At 37.0% G+C, this 18939-nt stretch overlaps 2 protein-coding genes across 2 annotated transcripts; both read right to left on the reverse strand.

The window, feature by feature from the left end:
* Nucleotides 1-14792: 14792 nt before the first annotated feature.
* On the reverse strand, nucleotides 14793-17655 carry LOC127092857 (uncharacterized). Its single transcript, XM_051031747.1, has 2 exons — nucleotides 15944-17655; nucleotides 14793-15836 (listed from the first exon to the last, which is right to left on the reverse strand). Exons 1-2 carry the CDS (start codon nucleotides 16340-16342, stop codon nucleotides 15381-15383), a joined length of 855 nt encoding a protein of 284 aa, XP_050887704.1. The 5' UTR covers nucleotides 16343-17655; the 3' UTR covers nucleotides 14793-15380.
* LOC127094999 (acidic leucine-rich nuclear phosphoprotein 32-related protein-like) lies at nucleotides 16388-18193 on the reverse strand. The gene is made up of 4 exons (XM_051033752.1): nucleotides 18152-18193; nucleotides 17242-17433; nucleotides 16482-17147; nucleotides 16388-16426 (listed from the first exon to the last, which is right to left on the reverse strand). The coding sequence occupies exons 1-4, from the start codon at nucleotides 18191-18193 to the stop codon at nucleotides 16388-16390; spliced, it is 939 nt and encodes a 312-aa protein (XP_050889709.1).
* Nucleotides 18194-18939: the final 746 nt, after the last annotated feature.

Genomic DNA, 18939 nt, shown 5'->3' on the forward strand with positions numbered 1-18939 from the left:
AGCCTCCGATTTTGTCTCCGCCTGTCGAAAGGAGACCATTGATTATGTACTTGACTGTGCTTGATGATTCCATGGGATGTGTACTGGGTCAGCAAGATGAATCAGGGAAGAAAGAATAAGCAATATACTACTTGAGTAAGAAGTTCACTGATTACGAGTCTCGGTACTCAATGCTTGAGAAGACATGTTGTGCTTTGGCCTGGGCTGCTAAGCGCTTATGCCAGTATATGTTGAATCATACAACTTGGTTGATATCCAAAATGGATCCAATCAAGTATATCTTTGAGAAGCCTACTTTAATTGGGAGAATTTCCCGTTGACAGATGCTATTGTCTGAGTATGATATTCAGTATCGAGCTCAAAAAGCTATTAAAGGTAGTATCTTGGCTGACCACTTGGCTCATCAACCAATTTAGGATTATCAGTCTGTGCAGTACAACTTCCCGGATGAAGAGATTATGTATTTGAAGATGAAAGATTGTGATGAGCCTACGCTCGATGAAGGGCCAGAGCCTGGTTCCCGATGGGGTATGGTGTTCAATGGCGCGGTTAATCAGTATGGAAATGGTATTGGGGAAGTGATTATTACTCCTCAAGGCACACATTTTCCTTTTACAGCAAGGCTAACTTTCAAATGCACGAATAATATGGCGGAGTATGACGCCTGTATTATGGGTTTGGAAGAATGTATTGATCTTAGGATCAAACATTTTGATGTTTATGGTGATTCGGCCCTTGTTGTTAATCAGATTAAGGGTGAATGGGAGACGAATCAGCCTTGCCTCATCCCTTACAGAGATAATGCGAGGAGGATTTCAACTTTCTTTACTAAGGTTGACTTCCATCATATTCCTCGAGATGAGAATCGGATGACAAATGCTCTTGCTACGCTTGCTTCAATGATAATGGTTAAGTATTGGAATGAAGTCCCCAATATTACTGTGATGCGCTTGGATAGACCAGCTCATGTATTTGCAGTTGAAAAAGTGAAAGATGATAAGCCATGGTATTATGATACCAATTGTTTTCTTCAGAGTCAGACTTACCCGTCTGGGGCATCTGTTAAAGACAAGAAGACTTTGAGGAGATTATCTGGAAGTTTCTACCTTAATGGTGATGTGCTTTATAAGAGGAATTTTGACATGGTTCTGCTCAGATGCATGGATAGACACGAAGCAGACCTGTTGATGACTGAAGTCCATGAGGGTTCATTTCGTACTCATTCCAATGGGCATGCCATGGCAAAGAAGATGTTAAGAGCAGGCTACTATTGGCTGACAATGAAGTCTGACTGCTGCAAATATGTGAAGGAATGCCACAAGTGTCAGATTTATGCGGATAAGATTCATATTCCCTCGACACTTCTGAATGTTATTTCCTCACCATGGCCTTTCTCCATGTGGGGAATTGACATGATTGAACCAAAGGCGTCAAACAGTCACCTTTTTATTCTCGTAGCTATTGATTACTTCACCAAGTGGGTTGAAGCAGTATCATATGGAAATGTGACTAGGCAGGTGGCTGTGAAGTTTATCAACAATCAACTCATATGACGATATGGTGTGCCAGACAAGATCAATACTGATAATGGATCTAACTTGAACAACAAGAGGATGAAAGAGCTGTGTAGCGAGTTCAAGATTGCAAATCATAATTCTTCTCCCTATAGACCCAAGATGAATGGGGTTATTGACGCTGATAACAAGGACATCAAGAAGATTATCTAGAAGATGGTCGTTACATACAAAGATTGGCATGATATGCTGCCATTTGCTTTGCATGGTTATCGTACATTTGTCCGTACTTCAACAGGGGCAACCCCTTTCACTCTCGTATATGGCATGGAGGTTGTGCTCCCCATGGAAGTTGAGATCCCATCAATGAGAGTCTTGATGGAAGCCAAGTTGACTGAGGCTGAATGGGTTCAGAGTAGTTATGACCAGTTGAATTTAATTGAAGAAAAGAGATTGACTGCCATGTGCCATGGTCAGTTATATCAGCAAAGGATGAAGAAAGCCTTTGATAAGAAGATCAAGCCTCATGTGTTCCGAAATGGTGACCTTGTGCTCAAGAAAGTCTTGTCTTTCGCGCCCGATTCCAGGGGCAAGTTTACTCCATACTATGAAGGTCCATATGTTGTTAAGAGAGCCTTTTCAGGCGGTGCTTTGTTGCTTACAACTATGGATGGGGAGGATTTCACTCGTCCTATGAATTCAGATGCAGTCAAGAAATACTTCGCCTAAAAATAAAAACAGAATAGCTCGTTAAGTTGAAAACCCGAAAGGGCAACTTAGGAAAAAATGGGCGTCTCGGTGGATTGAAAACCCGAAAGGGTGGTCCAGGAAAAAGTTAGAGACATAAAAAGAATATATATATATCCCGCTAGATTGAGTACCTCATCCTGGGACAATCTAGGGAAAAATTAGGTATTTGGCAAGTAACTGCGTCCTGACAAGACTTTGTTCTACAACTGTCATCTGTCAAAGAATCTCGCTCAGTCATCGTCAGCTGAAGCTTCAAATACATTGGATTCATAGTTGGTGGAGAAATGGTCATTATGTTCAATGTAGCCCTTTTTCCAATATATATCACCAATTTCAAATTTGTAAAGATCAACGGAGTCTCGCCATTTGCGGACTACCATTCTATTAAATAAATTTGAGCCTTTATCCAATTCTTGGCACTCTTATTTGTTTCTGTTTAACAAATGTTTGCATGTTTTAATTGATAAATGTCATTGTTTTAAACGAATAAAGTTTTTATAAACTGTTTTAAACAAAGTGAACATTCACAATAACTAAAAGGATAATTGGAACGTCTTCAGTGGTCTCCCAAGTATAGTACGATCTCAAAAAAGGGTAAGACATTTGTTCACATTCTGGCATTCTTATATCCTCTTCATCAGCTTTCAAGATGTCTCCCCAGCGAGTGCAGAGGGAGTGATACATCATCAGCTTCCCAGAGAGTCTGACAATAGTATTTGTGTTTTATCAATTATATGGTTGTCATCCCTTGTGTGGACTGACCAAAAATCCCTTATAGATTGATAAAAATTGATATGCTATCTATTCACGAGGAAGTTTATCCTTTCCCAACATGAGTAAGAATCTCTAGCGGAGTAGGCATGTGCTCCGTGTAGAGCTATCTTTCCAGATTTTGCCTCCTCAATAAGAAGTTTGTCTAGAGCAGTTGGTGAAGGGTTTGTTCCCCTTTTCACCCCCAGCATGGCACGTGATGAAGAAGTATTCACTTCCGATTCCCTCAGCCAGGACGGTTCCTTCGGGAATATTGACAGTTTATCCCTAGTATGGTCGCCTACAGTCCATCTACAGTAGGGTTTCCTAATCCGAGCTTGATAATTTGCATCCCCTCCGAGTCTGAAGATCTCTTCAAGTATTAAGAGATTTTGAGGAAGATGTGTTGTTTCCTTCCCCAACGGAGCACATTGTTCTTTCTCCGCTTAGCAGAGTTGTCTCTCCAGCAGTTAGAAGGGAGTGTATGATTGATGTGTATCTGTTTGGTGGTTGTTCCCCATAGAATTTCACACCATCCCTTGATAAGATCCCCAATAGAGTTCTTCTACGACAGATCTTATTGATATCCTGTCACCTGTTCCCGAGAATTGTTGGAAAATCCTCGGCAGTCAGAAGCTAATGTATGCATGCAAAAAATAAAATCTTCATGGTGAATAATTGCCACAAAGGAAAAGAAATGAGGAGAAACTGAAAATCCATAGGAGTAACACGCTCACTAGGAAATAGAGACTCTGGGGGGATGTAGCGGGGTATTCGTTACCTTTAGATTTATTGACTAAATCAAAAGTAAACATACAATTCGAGTCGCCACCACACTTTTATTTATCCAAAGGAAAGGTTAAAAAGTGAACAAAAACCAAGTAAGAAGTTTTATCAAATCAAAAACTAATAAAAATGTCATAGATCTGGGTAAGGGGATTGGTTATGAAATGGGAAGGTTTTAAGCACCCAAAATATCCTTAGTACTCTAAGGGAGCCCTTTTTGAAAATGTGTGTTGTAGGTTGGTATTTGTGAAAATATTTGTGCAAACAAGATTGGAGGGACGAGAAGACAATATACATTATATTTACAATTTTATTGTTTGAATGGATAAACCCATTGCCTACGTACCATCACAAAGGTAGGATCAAAACCTCGTATTTCGGGGTAGAAATCTCAAAAGATTGGTGAATTGATTTGATCAAAAGCCTTAAGGTCTTTTGTTATCAAAGGGAGAAAACTCAACCTAAACCAACAATCCACCATGTGAGGAGAGCTTCGACATACTAGTGAGGGGTTAAACCTATAATAAGTATGGAAGACTTATAGTCCAATCACTAAGGATAAGGTGAGGTTTACATCAACCACTGTGATAACTCAAACCTATGGCTAATGTTTATGAAAAAAGGTTTTAACAAAGGTGGCCATTGGAACCACAAGAAAAAAAACTTGGAGTGAGTTGTATTTACAAGTTAGAAGTATTCACAAAATGACGTCAAAGTTGACTTAAAGTTCATTCATAATGAGTATTAATGAAAAGATTTTGGAAAATCAAAGGCATAAGGCCTAGGTTTCTAGTTTTGAAAAACAATGTCAAAGTTTGCACAAAATGATTTTGGCTTGGGTTAGAGTGGAGAGAAGAAGAGAAGGGCTAGTCCTAAAGCATACAAAGATGAGAGAAGAGATAAAACCCTTGGAGTTCCTTTTCTTGAAATCATAGAGATGATTCAAGATGCTCGTTTCCTTTGGACTTAGCAAGCAAACAAGCAATCAAAACAATTATACATTCAAGCTCCTAGGGTCTTCATTTGGCTTGTATCTCTTAACATGGCTATTCATGACAATGGTCCTTCTTACTATCTCAAGATGGAATCCCTATCACACAAGAAGAAACAATCAAAAAGGTCACAACACAATAAGAGGAATGGACAAAGAATGAGTTTAGATTAGGGGTCCTTTGAAGTCAACTTTAAGATTTAGCATTCTAAAGGCATCAGGCCTAGTTGCTCTTCAACAAGTTTAGCATTCTAAAGGCATGAGGCCTAGTTGCTCTTGAATTCCTTTAAGCACAGGTAATGTCCTAATTCTAAGTCCTTTCTACTTTTTGCATTGGGCTCACACAAACAAAGCAACAATATGTTTATGTACAATAATGAGCTCAAATGAGCAAAAGGAAAATGACATAAACATAAAATATTAGCTCAAGTGAGCAAAGGGAAAAGCAATATGAATAAATGAGCAAGAAAGTAAATTGCATTAAAGTAAATTGCAAAAAATTAAATGCTTGAATTTAAAGTTAGTAGTTAATGGTTATGTTAGTGTGTCATAAGACAATTTAGCGTTATGTTAAGAAATCATAAGTGGAATAATATAGTAGTCACACCTATCTGAGGCCGGTCAATAAAACTATAGGCAAATAAACACAAGTTAGAGACCATGACTAGTAAGCCAAGCTCCTACAACTTGCCATGCCAAAAGAAAAGAGGAAAGACCTTGTATGGACTTTAGGTTTTTTGCTTGACCAAGAAGCAACCTATTTTGGACACAAAGAAACTCACTTGATCTTTGATCAAGTTGAGTGTGATTTGGATCAAAGAAGGTTAAGCCTCTCATATGTAAAGACCAACCACAAATCATTAACTCATTGGCCAAAAGAAAAAGAAAAAAGATGAAGATGAATTGAAATGGAAAGAATAAAAGGAGAATTCAAATGAAATATCAAAACACAATGATCAAATTTGAATAAAATCATCATCAACCAATGTAAAACAGAAGAGAAATGAATATTAGAGGTCAACAAAGTCAAACATATTTTTCGGTATTTTTGAAATTAAAATAAATGCAAAACTAAAATGGACAAAATATGGTCAAACCTCAAATTCAATTCAAATCAACTTGAATAAGTCCAATTAAATTTTCATAGGTCTAAGATGGTCAAACAAAGTTTGACAAATTTTCTCAATAATTTTTTAAAACAGAAACTATTTTAAATAAATTAAAAAGAATGAAAAAAACAACACAAATGAATTAAAATCTCAAATAAATCCCAAATCAATTAAGACATTTATGAGACTATTTTTCATTGACTTATCATGATCCATGTGTGTTAATAAAATATTTTTGGAATTTTTATATATCAAAAAGTATTTAAAATGAATTCAAAACTATTAAAAACCAAATAATTCACAAAAAATATTAAATGAAGTCACAAAAATAATTAAAAATCAGATTAGGAAACTAGATTTTTCAAGAATTTTTTTGCCATTGGTCTCATATTTTTGTGACTTCAAATAAAATAATTATGAATTTTAGAAAACAAATGGAATTAAAAGAAAATAAAACAGAAAATAGAAAATGCCAAAAATCAGGAGCGCTTGGATCTAATTCATTAATTGACGTGGTGTTATCCAATGGCTCAGAGGCGACGGTGTACCATGATCCTTATTTAAACGCGCCACAAATGGAATTAAAATAGGTCAAACAAATAAAAGGTTGTGATTAAAACGTTGGAGCCAGATCTGAGGGACAGGGTGCTCCCACGTGGGGATGGTGGTGGAAACCACCATCTTCTCCGGCCAGAGAACAAACTCCGGCCACCACGCGCAGGTTTTTGAACCTTAACCAAAATACACGAGCTAGGTACCAAAATGAAGTTGGGGTGATGTACATCACCCCTGTAACCTTGGATCTTCCTCAAGGTTTCTATATAATGAGAAATATGAGGTTGAAGATCAAGGTGCGCAAACTGAAATGGTTCAAATCATGAAATCAAGACCACCACTGGCCTGCCTCTTGCTCGAGGACTTCAGAAAACAGTTCAAACACAGGCAATTCACATTGTATAGCAAGCTTTACATCAAAATAGTTTGGTGTTATACATGTGTAGTGCAGCTTTAAACAGCATAATCTACTCAAGTTCTTGATTCCAATTTGATCATGAGGTAATGAGGATGCAAGGCTTAGGAATTAAAACTTGAAGATCAATTGATTGTGTTAAAATTCAAGTTTGAAATTGAGAAATGAAAATTGGAATTCCTTTGAGTATGATTGGGTTTTCACTTCAGCAGCCTTTCAGATCACCTTAAGGTTGAGATTTGAATGAGCAATGCCATGTATTTATAGCTGAAGATGAGGCAAAGCAATGAAATGCTCGTATGCATGATCTTTGGGTCCTCCATGCATGGGCCTGTACAGGCGCATGTGTGGCCTAAAATGGGATGGTATTGCAAGCTGATATCACAATGAGTTGAATTGGACGTGTAATTGGCATCGTACTTGCTTGGGCATGAAGATACAAAGTGAATTGCATAATTGGACATACACATTCATCTCTTCGAAAGTCTCACATGGAAAATTCAAACATGGTGGTGTGAGTAATGATTCGAAAGATCTTGAAATAAGGAACAAACTCTGTGTTGGGCAAAAGTCCATTTGGAGTTTGGAAATTTGTGAAATCTGGCCTTGAAGTTTGAGGTACAAAACATGTCTAGGTTTCCTTTGAAATTTTTTCCCAAAAGTGATCAACTTCAAGCCCTTCTGTTTCAATGATGCAAGCCTCAAATGGAAAAACCTAAAGAGTAAAAGTTGTAGATATCTTAAATATGATCAATTTGGACTTAAATTTTTCATCATTTGATTTTTAATGAGAAAGTAATGGGCACTTGATGTTGGACATTTTTCAAATTCAGTGGTTTTGATCCAAAGTGACCTATAATGTTTTGTATTATCACATGTGTTTCTATTAGGATTATGAAATTTTGTCAAACATAACATTTTAAGAAGACATCTTAAGCTTTCCAGTTCAATTGGTCTCACCTCAAAATCATAAGAAATGAGGAAGTTAGGTCCTTGGGAAGTTGACCGAAAATTAGGGTTTCGGTCAAAATGACCTATAATGTTTTGATATGAATGAAGACTTTCCAAGTTTCAAATGGATTTTTTATGAACATTAAAGTTGTTCATATGTTTCTTAAGAACATTGTTTCTCTTGGGGTAATCTTCATTTGACAAACATATCAAAAGTTGTGTCTCAGTGGATCTCAGCTTGGTCAGATGACTTAACTGGTCAACTTCTCAAGGCCAAACTTCAAACCTTGATGAATGAATGATTTAGGATACTCACATCAGCTCATATATGAATAAAATAATGAATGAAAGAACTTACCTTGATTGAATTTGATCATAGGTTGAGGTTGCTTCATGAGCAAGGCACAGTCAATGCACAGTTGAATTAGGGTTTCCTTGGGAAACAATCCTCAAGCCCTTTAGGTTATCTTGATTCAAATTGGCATATTGAGATACTTGGGAGACATATATGATGATTCGGAGCTATGTGAACCATTGTCATGCTTGTTTTCATCTTCATCTAGCCAATTCATTTAGCATCGGAGCCTCCTAGGAGCATGGGATCACGTGATCACTTGAGCTTCAAAACAAAAGTGGTTAGTGACATATTTTGTGCTTTTGGTTAGTAAACAAAATAAGAAAGGCAATAATATACAATAAAAGCATGCTTGGTGGTCTAAACCAACTCAACACAAATCCCACCCCTATGGTTAAGGAGCCACACATACTATGATCCTTGAGGCAATGCAATGGGTAAATTCTATGATGCCATGAGGGATCTTAGGGTCAAAATTAGGGTCTTATAGGGGAAACAAGGTAAAATACATGAGCAGATCATGACTTGAAAACTTGCTAGGATACACGACGGGATTCCACGAAAATAAATTGATAGAAAGAGTCGAACTGACACAAAGATGCATGTTTTGGGGAAAATGCCAATACAGCAAAATTATCCACAAAGGATACATAAGATGAAAATCCGGACTCTGACGGGGATGTCCATAGAGGACACAACTGAGGGAGAAACAACGAGATATTACCAGTTACTGGGTAATAAACTCAAAGTGAGACATGTTATCGAAACACCGATTACTGGGTGAGAGGACAACAGGCTCAGGGAGAAAGAATAATCTAAGACCAGTATAAGGGTGAAAGATATCAATCATCCCAAACATATGAGGAGGACCCAAAAGGCACATCTCAACTCAGGAAAATTTGACTCCACAGGGGACAAAATGTCGTAATAGGGAGCAGAAGGAAGGAACACCAGGGATACCGGTTACTGGGCATATAATAGGTGACCAACCAGGCGTGAATTTGGAACATATCCAAGACACTCATCATCCGAAAGGAGGGCTGAAAAAGCAAACTCAACTTATAGGATGGACATTCGATTCCATAAGGAAATATGAATCTTACTCGACCGAGGAAGAAAAAGACTTCAACTGAAGAGCGCTTGAGACATATTATCTATTACCGTCATAACTTAGATAACATACTCGCATGGAAGATTATCCATAACCGGTTACTGGGTTAATGAAGGATAAATCGACCGAAAAAAAAGGACATCGGGATACCGGTTACTGGGTATAAAATGATGACCAATCAGAAGGAGAAACAATCATTACCAAACAAGGGTAAATGAAAGATGACTCGCAAGGGATGAATTGCTTGACAAAAGCAATTATCCAAGAGATATATCACCGTTTACTTGGTGGTATACTCAGAAATGAAGGAATATCAATACCTGTTACTGGATAGTGATAACCAACAAAGAGGGGATTACATCTACCGGTTCTTGGGTAGAAAACCACAAAAAAAGGACTTACAACTACCGGTTACTGGGTAGAAGGCCACAAAATCCACTAGGGAAAAAGATGAACAAATACTGGTTACAGCTCAATGATGGGTGCAAAAGCTTGTTGAGTTCACCTGGAAAGGATTTCGCCGTGCATTTTGGAGGGAACTAGCTTGCGTACTCAAGTTTCATCATACAATGCCAAAATGTACATAAATGAAGATAATTTCGAAACACACAAATGGTGCGTCCAAAAGAGTAATGTGAGTAATGGTTGGAAAGCCCTTGAAATAAGGAACAAAAGTTATGTTGGGAAAAAATTCATTTGGAATTCGGAAATTAATGAAAACTGGCCTGGAAAATCCAAGTACAAAACATGTTTAAGTCACATTGGAAAATTTTCACCAAAAGAAAGCCTAATGAATCCCCTCAGTTTTCATGATGAAAGCTTCAAATGGAATAACCTCTAACATTGAAGTTGAAGATATTTTCAAGATGATCAATTTAGACTCAAATTTTGCATCATTTGGATTTTCTATTACAAAGTTATTGGCATTTGAAGTTGGGTACTTTTTCAAATTCAATGAATTAGGTCCAAAATGACCTATAATGTTTTGTATTATCACTTGTATTTATCTTAGGATTATGAAATTTTGTCCAACATAAGATTTGAAGTAGACATCTTAATATTTCCAATTCATTTTGTCTCACCTCAAAATCATAAAAAATAAGGAAGTTGTGCCCTTGGTAAGTTGACCCAAAAGTAGGGTTTCAGTCAAAATGACATATAATGTTTTGAAATGAATGATGCCCTTACAAGTTTCAAATGGATTTGTGATGAACATGAAAGTTGTTCATATGGTTATTAAGAACATGGTTTATCTTGGGGTCTTCTTCATTTAACAATCACATCAAAAGGTATATCTCAGTGATACTCAGTTTAGTCATATGACTTGACTGGTCAACTTTTCAAGGCCAAACTTCCAATATTGATGAATAAATGATTGAGGCGCCTAAAATAGACTCATATATTCATAAAATGATTAATTAAATAACTTCCCTTGATTAAATTTTATCATAGGTTTTGATTGCTTCATGGGCAAGGCATAGTCAAAGCACAGCTGAATTAGGGTTTCCTTGGGAAACAATCTTCAAGCCCTTTGGTTATCTTGACCAAATTGGAAAATTAAGATACTTGGGAGACATATATGATGATTAGGAACTTTGTGGACCTTTGTCATGCTTTTTCTCATCTTCATCTAGCCATTTCATTGGGCTTAGGAGCCTCCTAGGAGCATTGTGTAGCACATGATCACTTGAGCTTCAAAACAAAAAGAGTTAGTGACATATTTTTGTGCTTTTGGTTAGTAATCAAAATAATAAAAGCAATAATATACAATACAAGCATGCTTTGTGGTCTTAAAACTCTCAAACAAGTCCCAACCCTAGGGTTAAGGAGCCTAACATGCTATGATCCTTGAGGCAATGCACTTGTGCAAATAACATGATGCCATGAGGGATCTTAGGGTCAAAATTAGGGTATTACAGGTATTGTGTGGAAACTTGGCCTTTTTTCCTTCCTTTGGAAGATGTCTTGGTTCAATGATCCATGCTTGTGATAAGTGGGTTAGGTGTTCTCCAAAGAATGACTTAAATATGAAAAGCAAAAGCAAAACAATACTAACTTCTAACCCATTGACAACTAACATTTAAATTCAAGCCATTTACTTTGATGCAATTTAATTTTAGTCTTTATTCATTTGTCATTAGTCATATCATTCTAATTGTTTATGTTAATGCAATTTTCAATTTGTCCATTTGGACAATATTGTGTGATTTATCTGGTTTGTGTATATTTTCTTTGTTTGTGTGGTCCTTGACCATTAATCTATATAATAACAACAAAAACCCTAAAAAACTTTTTGTGTGGCCTCATTGGTTGGATCTTGGACAAATTGGACTTAGAATCTAGGCAACCTCCCTAAGCTAAAGTTCTTGGCTAATGCCAACTTTTGTGAAACCAAGTGCTTGCAATTTGAAACTTCATCTAATACATTATTCAAGATCCCTTTGAGTTCATCTGCAACATGATCATTGTGAAGTTGTTCTTTTGAACCTGTGACTTGTGGGAATCATTTGTTACATGGGCTAATTTGAAGAAGATCATGGAGTGGCTATGCTTGGATATGGCTATATTTATTTGATGCCTTGATCTTCAAGATTGATATAATTGTGCATTTGTGTGTTGCTTGATTCTAAATGGACAAGGGAATTTGGGTTTCTATTGACATTCTTGTCTATTGGATTGCTACCCATTGATTAGATCGTTTCAACTCTCAACTTTTAAATTTGTGCATAGGATTAGTCTCTTCATCTTCTCCCCATTTATTTAATTTCAAAATCTCTCCCTCCTTTTTAAAATCTTCTTTAATTGAACTTATTTTGTTCTAAAACTATGACCACTTTGCAAACTTGAAACATTGGCCTTCTGCCATTGCATTTTCAAACTTCTTTTCTTAATCAAACTTGTAAATGAAATTAACTATACTTAAATTAAACTTTCAAAAATCCAAAAAGAACTAACTCATCCAAATCATTTTTAGGCCTTTGTGCCTTTCAAACTTAAACTTTGTTAAAAGCAATGCATCCACTTTGAAATTTGTATCACGCACTACGAGGTTTTGATCCCTCATTTTTATATTGGTACGTAGGCACATGTCTGGAGGTCTTGTCAAACATAAAAGGGTTAAATACACTTTACCCCCCTGTAATGTTAGCGAGTTTAGGGTTACCCCCCTGGTAAAGTTTTTTTTTCAATACCCCCCTTATGTTATGTAGATTCCTTCATAGAACCCCCTTAATATCCAGGTGGCATGGAATCTTGGTTTTTTATTTCAGACGTGGCTTTTTAATTTTTTTATTTTCACATGTGAATCTCCAGCATGGCATAAATTAGAATTTAGGGTTCCCTTCCCAAATCCATCCCCCTCTCTTTCTTCGTGAAATCCCAAATCCCTACCCCAAATCCATCCCCCTCTCTGTCTTCGTGAAATCCCAAATCCCTACCCCAAATCCATCCCTCTCTTCATCTTCGTCCGTGTCCCCTTCATCTGGGTTATGGGTGGCAGCAAGGCATCTTCCACGAGTGAAGTTGGAAACGGCTTACCAAGATGTGGATGCAATGAAACCATGAAGTTGTTGGTCTCCAAGTCAATTGAAAATCCCGGTCGCAGATTTTGGAAATGCAGGAATTCTATGGTGAGCAATTTTGAAGCATTTTATTATTTTGAGTTTGATTTCGAAATTAATTGTTGGTGGTGTTTGTCTCAAATTGCAGAATGGGTGCGGTTTATTTTTGTGGGATGATTTGGTCAGTGAGTTTGCAGTGAAAGAAACCAATCCGTCCGGATGCCGCCAATGTGAAGTCAACAAGGCTTATTTGATTGAATTTGCTAAAGAGATTGTTGAGGAGATAGATTGCAGAGTCGGAAAGCTTAACAAGTTAGAAAAACTGAAGAAAAAGATTGCAATGGAAAAGAGGAAAAATTTATGGTTAATGTTTGTAATTGGTCTGTCATGGATGTTGATAGCAGCTATGGTTAAGTTAGTCTAATGAGTCTGTCATGTAATTGTTATGTCATTAGTGTTTTTCAGCAATGTAATGTTGAACTTGTAATGTGTTCATCAATGAAATGTAATCTGTTCATCAATCTTAAACTGTCAGTGCAGCATCATTACCGTAATAAACTATTCCAAAGCCTCCACTTCCAAGTTGGTTGGCTTGGTGGAAATTATTTGTAGCTTCTTCTAGCTCCTTATAAGAGAACAGAGGTATTTTAAAGTAGACAGTTCCGTTTTCTGAGTCTTGATTTCGATAGGGATCACTTTCATCATTATATGATTTGCTTTTCAATTGATTTTGGAGGTCTGATGGAGCACGTTTTCTTCTAAAGAGACATCGGACTATAAGAATACCCAGTGCAACAAATGTAATGCTTAAGCCTGTAGTAGGAAAATTCAACCCTCAATCAGGCAAAACTTCAAATATAAGATATATAGTAGGATCATCATATATACCATTGTGAAGTGTACCATTAAGTCTACACTTCATCTGAAGTGTACCATTGTGACAGTAGAACTTATTGTTTGCATTAAGTCTACATTGGCCTCCTTTGTGGTTGCAGCACTCTTCACAATCAGCAGATAATACTATTTTAACAACCATCTGACCAGATACAAATGATAAGATGTTTTCGGTATCAGTCAAGTCTTTAGATGGAAACTGAAGTAGGGAGCAGGATGAGGAAAAACTACGCGCTTTCTCTTTAGTAACATTGGAATGCTGCTTTCTGTCATAATAGATATCGAAGGAAGGGCAGTTGTATTTAAAATACTCTGAAGGGGGATTGAAATTGTGGCTATGGTTGCACTGGAAGAGAGTTACATTATAATTTATATAAAAAGAAATTGTGGCTATGGTTGCTATATTTCCTTTTTTGACAAAACAGCACATTCAGACATTGAATCCTTCAACATTCAAACGCTTCCCAATTATTGACTGTTCCAACTTGAAACTTATTATTGTGATGGTTTAACCATAAGAGGGAATATAACATGAATTGCAGAATTGCAGATGAATCTTGCAGCAACATGAAAACCAGCACAAGCCCTGCACTAGTACACATAAGAAGCATGTCCAGAACTACAAGCTGCAAAATAAACTCAAGTAAAACATGAAATACACCAGAACCAGCATAATTCATTTCAAATCTACATCAACATACACATAGCAAAGAAAACTGACATTTTCCTTCAATTGAAGTTTGATAATTGGGCAAAACAAGGCTCACTATATTTTGCAAATACATTCTGGTAGATTGCTTTTACTGCATCAGTTCATAAACATAAACATTTTCAGGCCATTCTAATTGGTTTATGTCTATTGGCATAGCAAGACTAAGATGCAAAAGTCATTGACTAGTTTCTTATTAAGGTGTATCATGGCAATACAAACTAGTCCCAAATTCTGCATTGAAGTCAATTACAAGTCAGGATCAAACTTTGCAGTGCTATGACAGTTCACAAAACATCAGCATATCACAACATACTGTTTTACATCAGAAGCATATCCACAATTGTCTCAAAATGCACTAACAAACTTTTAACTGAATAACTAACCATTTGTCTCGAATTCCAAGTTCCACAATTGAACTTCATTAACTCCTAGGCTGCCCTAATCTGCTTAGTTTCACAGAACCAAATTTGAGACAGTTTTTCATTCAATGAGGCAACAAAGGGTTATTCTTGCTTTAACATGGAAATAATGGTGTATGGCCAATTTAGAGTCAAAATTTTAAGAGTTTTTCTTGCTTTAAAAAACTGCCAATATGTTGACTAAAATTAACAAAAGATGAGTGGTAGCAGAGTGCATATGTATGAATCCAGCCAAATAAGAGAGAGCATTCAAAAGATCAGTGGTAGCAGAGTGCATATGTATTAACCATAGCAGTAAGTGTTTTCCAAAAGGATTACAAAAGGATTACAAAAGGATTAACCATAGCAGAGTGCATATGTATTAACCAAACAAATTTCTAATGTATGAATCCAGCCACCAAGCAGTAAGTGTTTTCCAAAAGGATTACAAAAGGATTACAAATTTCCAAAAGGATTACAAAAGGACTACAAAGATCAGTTGGCATTACAAAAGAGTTTTCCAAAAGGATTACATGTCTTCATTTTCTGGTAGGGTAATTGGTTTGTCACTAGATATTCCTTCACCTGTTATGGGTCTTTTAAACCAACTCAACTTGATCCTCTCACTTTGCCTTCTTTTGATGATAGGTTTTTTTTCAACCCTTTTTCTGGATTGTTTTGTGATTGAGGCAGCCACACTAGATCCTGTTTGACTCATTGCAGTTGGAACAGGCATATCAGTTGGAGGCTGTGGATCAGTTGGAACAGGCACATTTGTTGGAACAGTCATATCAGTTGCAGTTGGGACAGGCATATCAGTTGCAGTTGGGACAGGCATATCAGTTGCAGTTGGGGCAGGCATATCAGATGCAGTTGGGGCAGGCATATCAGATGCAGTTGGCATATCAGTTGCAGTTGGGGCAGACATAGAATTTGCAGTTGGCATATCAGTTGCAGTTGGCACATGTCCTTTTTTAGGTTTTCTCTACAATGTAAGACACAATGTATGGTTGTCATCACAATGCATATCACAATGAAGAATGTAAGACAGAATGTAGAATGTAAGACAAAATGTATATCACAATGAATTACCTTTCTTTTAAGTGCATTGGGATCCTGAGTGGTAGCCTTACAAGTCATAGCATTGTGACCAAAATTATCACATTTGGTGCACTTATATGCAACACCAGATCTTCTCTTCCTTGCACCATCCTCTCCACTTTCTCTTATCCTAATCTTCTTAGGTCTACCAGGACCATTTTTATATGCAGGTGGTAGAGGTGGTTCCATCTCAACTTCTGGCCACATATCTTGACCATTGATTGGACTTACTGAAAATCCATAACATAGTGCAAACTTTTCTCTTGTGTAACAAGCATCAACAAATTCATCAGGGTTTTGCTTTCTATAACTCAGAGCAGCTACAGCATGCCTACATGGAATTCCTACTAATTCCCAAAAATTACAGGGGGGTAGCTGCCCTAAAGTCATCAAGTGTGTTGAATTCCATACCCCACTTGAATATAAAGTCTTTGTTTAGATGCTCTTTCCTAAACCTAGCATACTTGGGCCTTTCTTCATCACAAGAATCATCTGGGTCAGAACTATTCAACTCATCACTATAGTATACATCATCTGAATCCATACTGTTATTGGGCTCCTCCTTACTGTTATTGGGCTCCTCCTTACTGTTATTGGGCTCCTCCCTAATAGGCTTAGTAACATCTATTCCTTCAAAACCATCAAACTCCTCCCTAATAGGCTTAGTAACATCTATTCCTTCAAAACCATCAAACTCCTCCCTAATAGGCTTAGTAACGTCTATTCCTTCAAAACCATCAAAGTAAGCAGTAGCTCTTTCATCTTCACTGTCATCTAACCCCTCTACCTTCTCCTCATCTAAACGAACAATTCCATTATCAGGGGGGTGGTCATCATCATTCACACATTTAGGTTCCCTATCAGCAGGGTCCATGTTCCCAGTACTATGTTCAACATACAAATCTCCTTTCACATTCATAACACTTAAGTATAGAGCAACATCATCAACAGCATCATCATCTTTCCTAATCAGAAAAAAACCATCTTGAATTTCTAAAACTTTTGTCCATACCCTAACACAATCAGCCTTATACCCTAACCTACTCAACAACTTCTCAATGTTATCCATGTTCCAATTTGAAACATGTATCCCATTAACTGTCGTATCCATACCCCCTCTGTATATAATTTCTTCTTCAGAAACCCTGTAAAATTCACCCCCATGGTGGAGTGTAACACTAAAGTGTTGTGAATCCTGTCAATATATTATACCCACATGTCAAAGATTGTTGATTTCAAGGTTTTACCCTACGACATTGATGAACTTCAAATTTTTACTAACCTCGAACTTTGGACACTTCACTGAGCTCGTCTTCACTGAGCTGGATCGCTTCTTCGTATTCGCTGAGGTTGTCTTCATCTTCGTCTTCACTGCGGTCGTCTTCATCTTCATATTCGTCTTCACTGCGGTCATCTTCATCTTCGTCTTCATCTTCGTCTTCCCTGAGGTCATCTTCATCTATGTTCAGAACCCTAATTTTCTAAGGGGGAATTTGAAATGGCAAAGTGTAAAATGACACATAATCACTTTAACAAAATTAAAAATATGCCAGGTGTAGGACCTCTTATTAGATTCCATGCCACCTGGATATTAGGGGGTTCTATGAAGGAATCTACATAACATAAGGGGGGGTTTACAAAAAATATTTTTACAGGGGGGTAACCCTAAACTCGCTAACATTACAGGGGGGTAAAGTGTATTTAACCCAACATAAAAATATAGATAATGAATTTTTTTCTCATCCCCCCATTCTGTTTTTTTGTATACATCACTTTGTACCAATACATATGCACACAAAAAAAAGGCTCCCTAGGAGTACCTAGAACACTTTGGGTGCTAACACCTTCCCTCTGTGTAACCAACCCCCATACCTGTAATCTCTGACATTTTATTAGTTTTGATTTGAAAATTTCTTACTTTTGGGTTTTGTTCGTACTTTTCCCCTTTTCCCTTGGAAACAATAAAAGCACGGTGGATACTCTGATTTTGTTGATCTCTAGCTTATCCATAGCTTGATGATCATGAATTTACTGCTACATAAATTAAGTGGCGACTCTGCTGGGGAGTAGTCTCCAGTGGGTTTAGCCTACTTTTTTGTGTGTATATAATTGTATATATGTGATGTTTGTATATTTGTATGTGTGATATAATATGCTTGTTGTGCTTGGTGATCTCTGAGTGGTGAGATAAGTTCTAACTCGAAATTGAGTGCAATTGAAATAGGAGGATGGTATAGTCATGTTCGACTTATGTGGGGTAGTCCTTAACCATTTGGCTTGAGATCCATCTGCTCAGTGAAGACTCTTTTGTATTTGGAAATTTCACACAAGTATTTTTTGTTAGGCATTACTATCTCTGATTTGGGTCCGAGAAGCTGAGGACCGTAGAACATTTACTCCTCTTGGCCTATTTTGGACGTAGTGCGGAAATTGTTCAAGTTTAGACTTGACAACAGTGTTACACGATACTACAATTAGACGAGTTTCTCTTAAGAATATTATGGGTCGATGAGTCAGCCATCTTAACCTTTAATATCCGATGGATGGAATTAAGACTCTGGGAACTTTTTAAGAAAATGATCTATAGGTTTTTATCCTTAGTTCACTCCATGCTCGTGATTTACAACAAACCCTTGATTCTTGGTTGATCCAATCAAGTCTTGTCAATATCAATGGAATTTGGGTGTTGATAAGGTGAAAACCATAATCCACCAAAATGGATGATTGATCTTGACAATGACTTGATTCATCCCTTTACCTTTGTTTGCCTTGTGTGTGATCCATTATTTGTGATTTTGGCATTCATGCATTCATGCGCATCATAACAATCATTACACAAAAAATTTCAAGGAACTAAGGTATCATTTGCAAATATTTTCAGACCAAGCATTATGGACGAAGGAATACTAAGAAGTACAGTTTCAGATGTCCCGACTTGAAAGAGTTAAGGAAGCTAGCATCTTTTGTATTAGATCCCCTAAACTTCA

This window comes from Lathyrus oleraceus, chromosome 6 (assembly GCF_024323335.1).
Source record: "Lathyrus oleraceus cultivar Zhongwan6 chromosome 6, CAAS_Psat_ZW6_1.0, whole genome shotgun sequence".
In the NCBI taxonomy this organism is placed as follows: domain Eukaryota; kingdom Viridiplantae; phylum Streptophyta; class Magnoliopsida; order Fabales; family Fabaceae; genus Lathyrus; species Lathyrus oleraceus.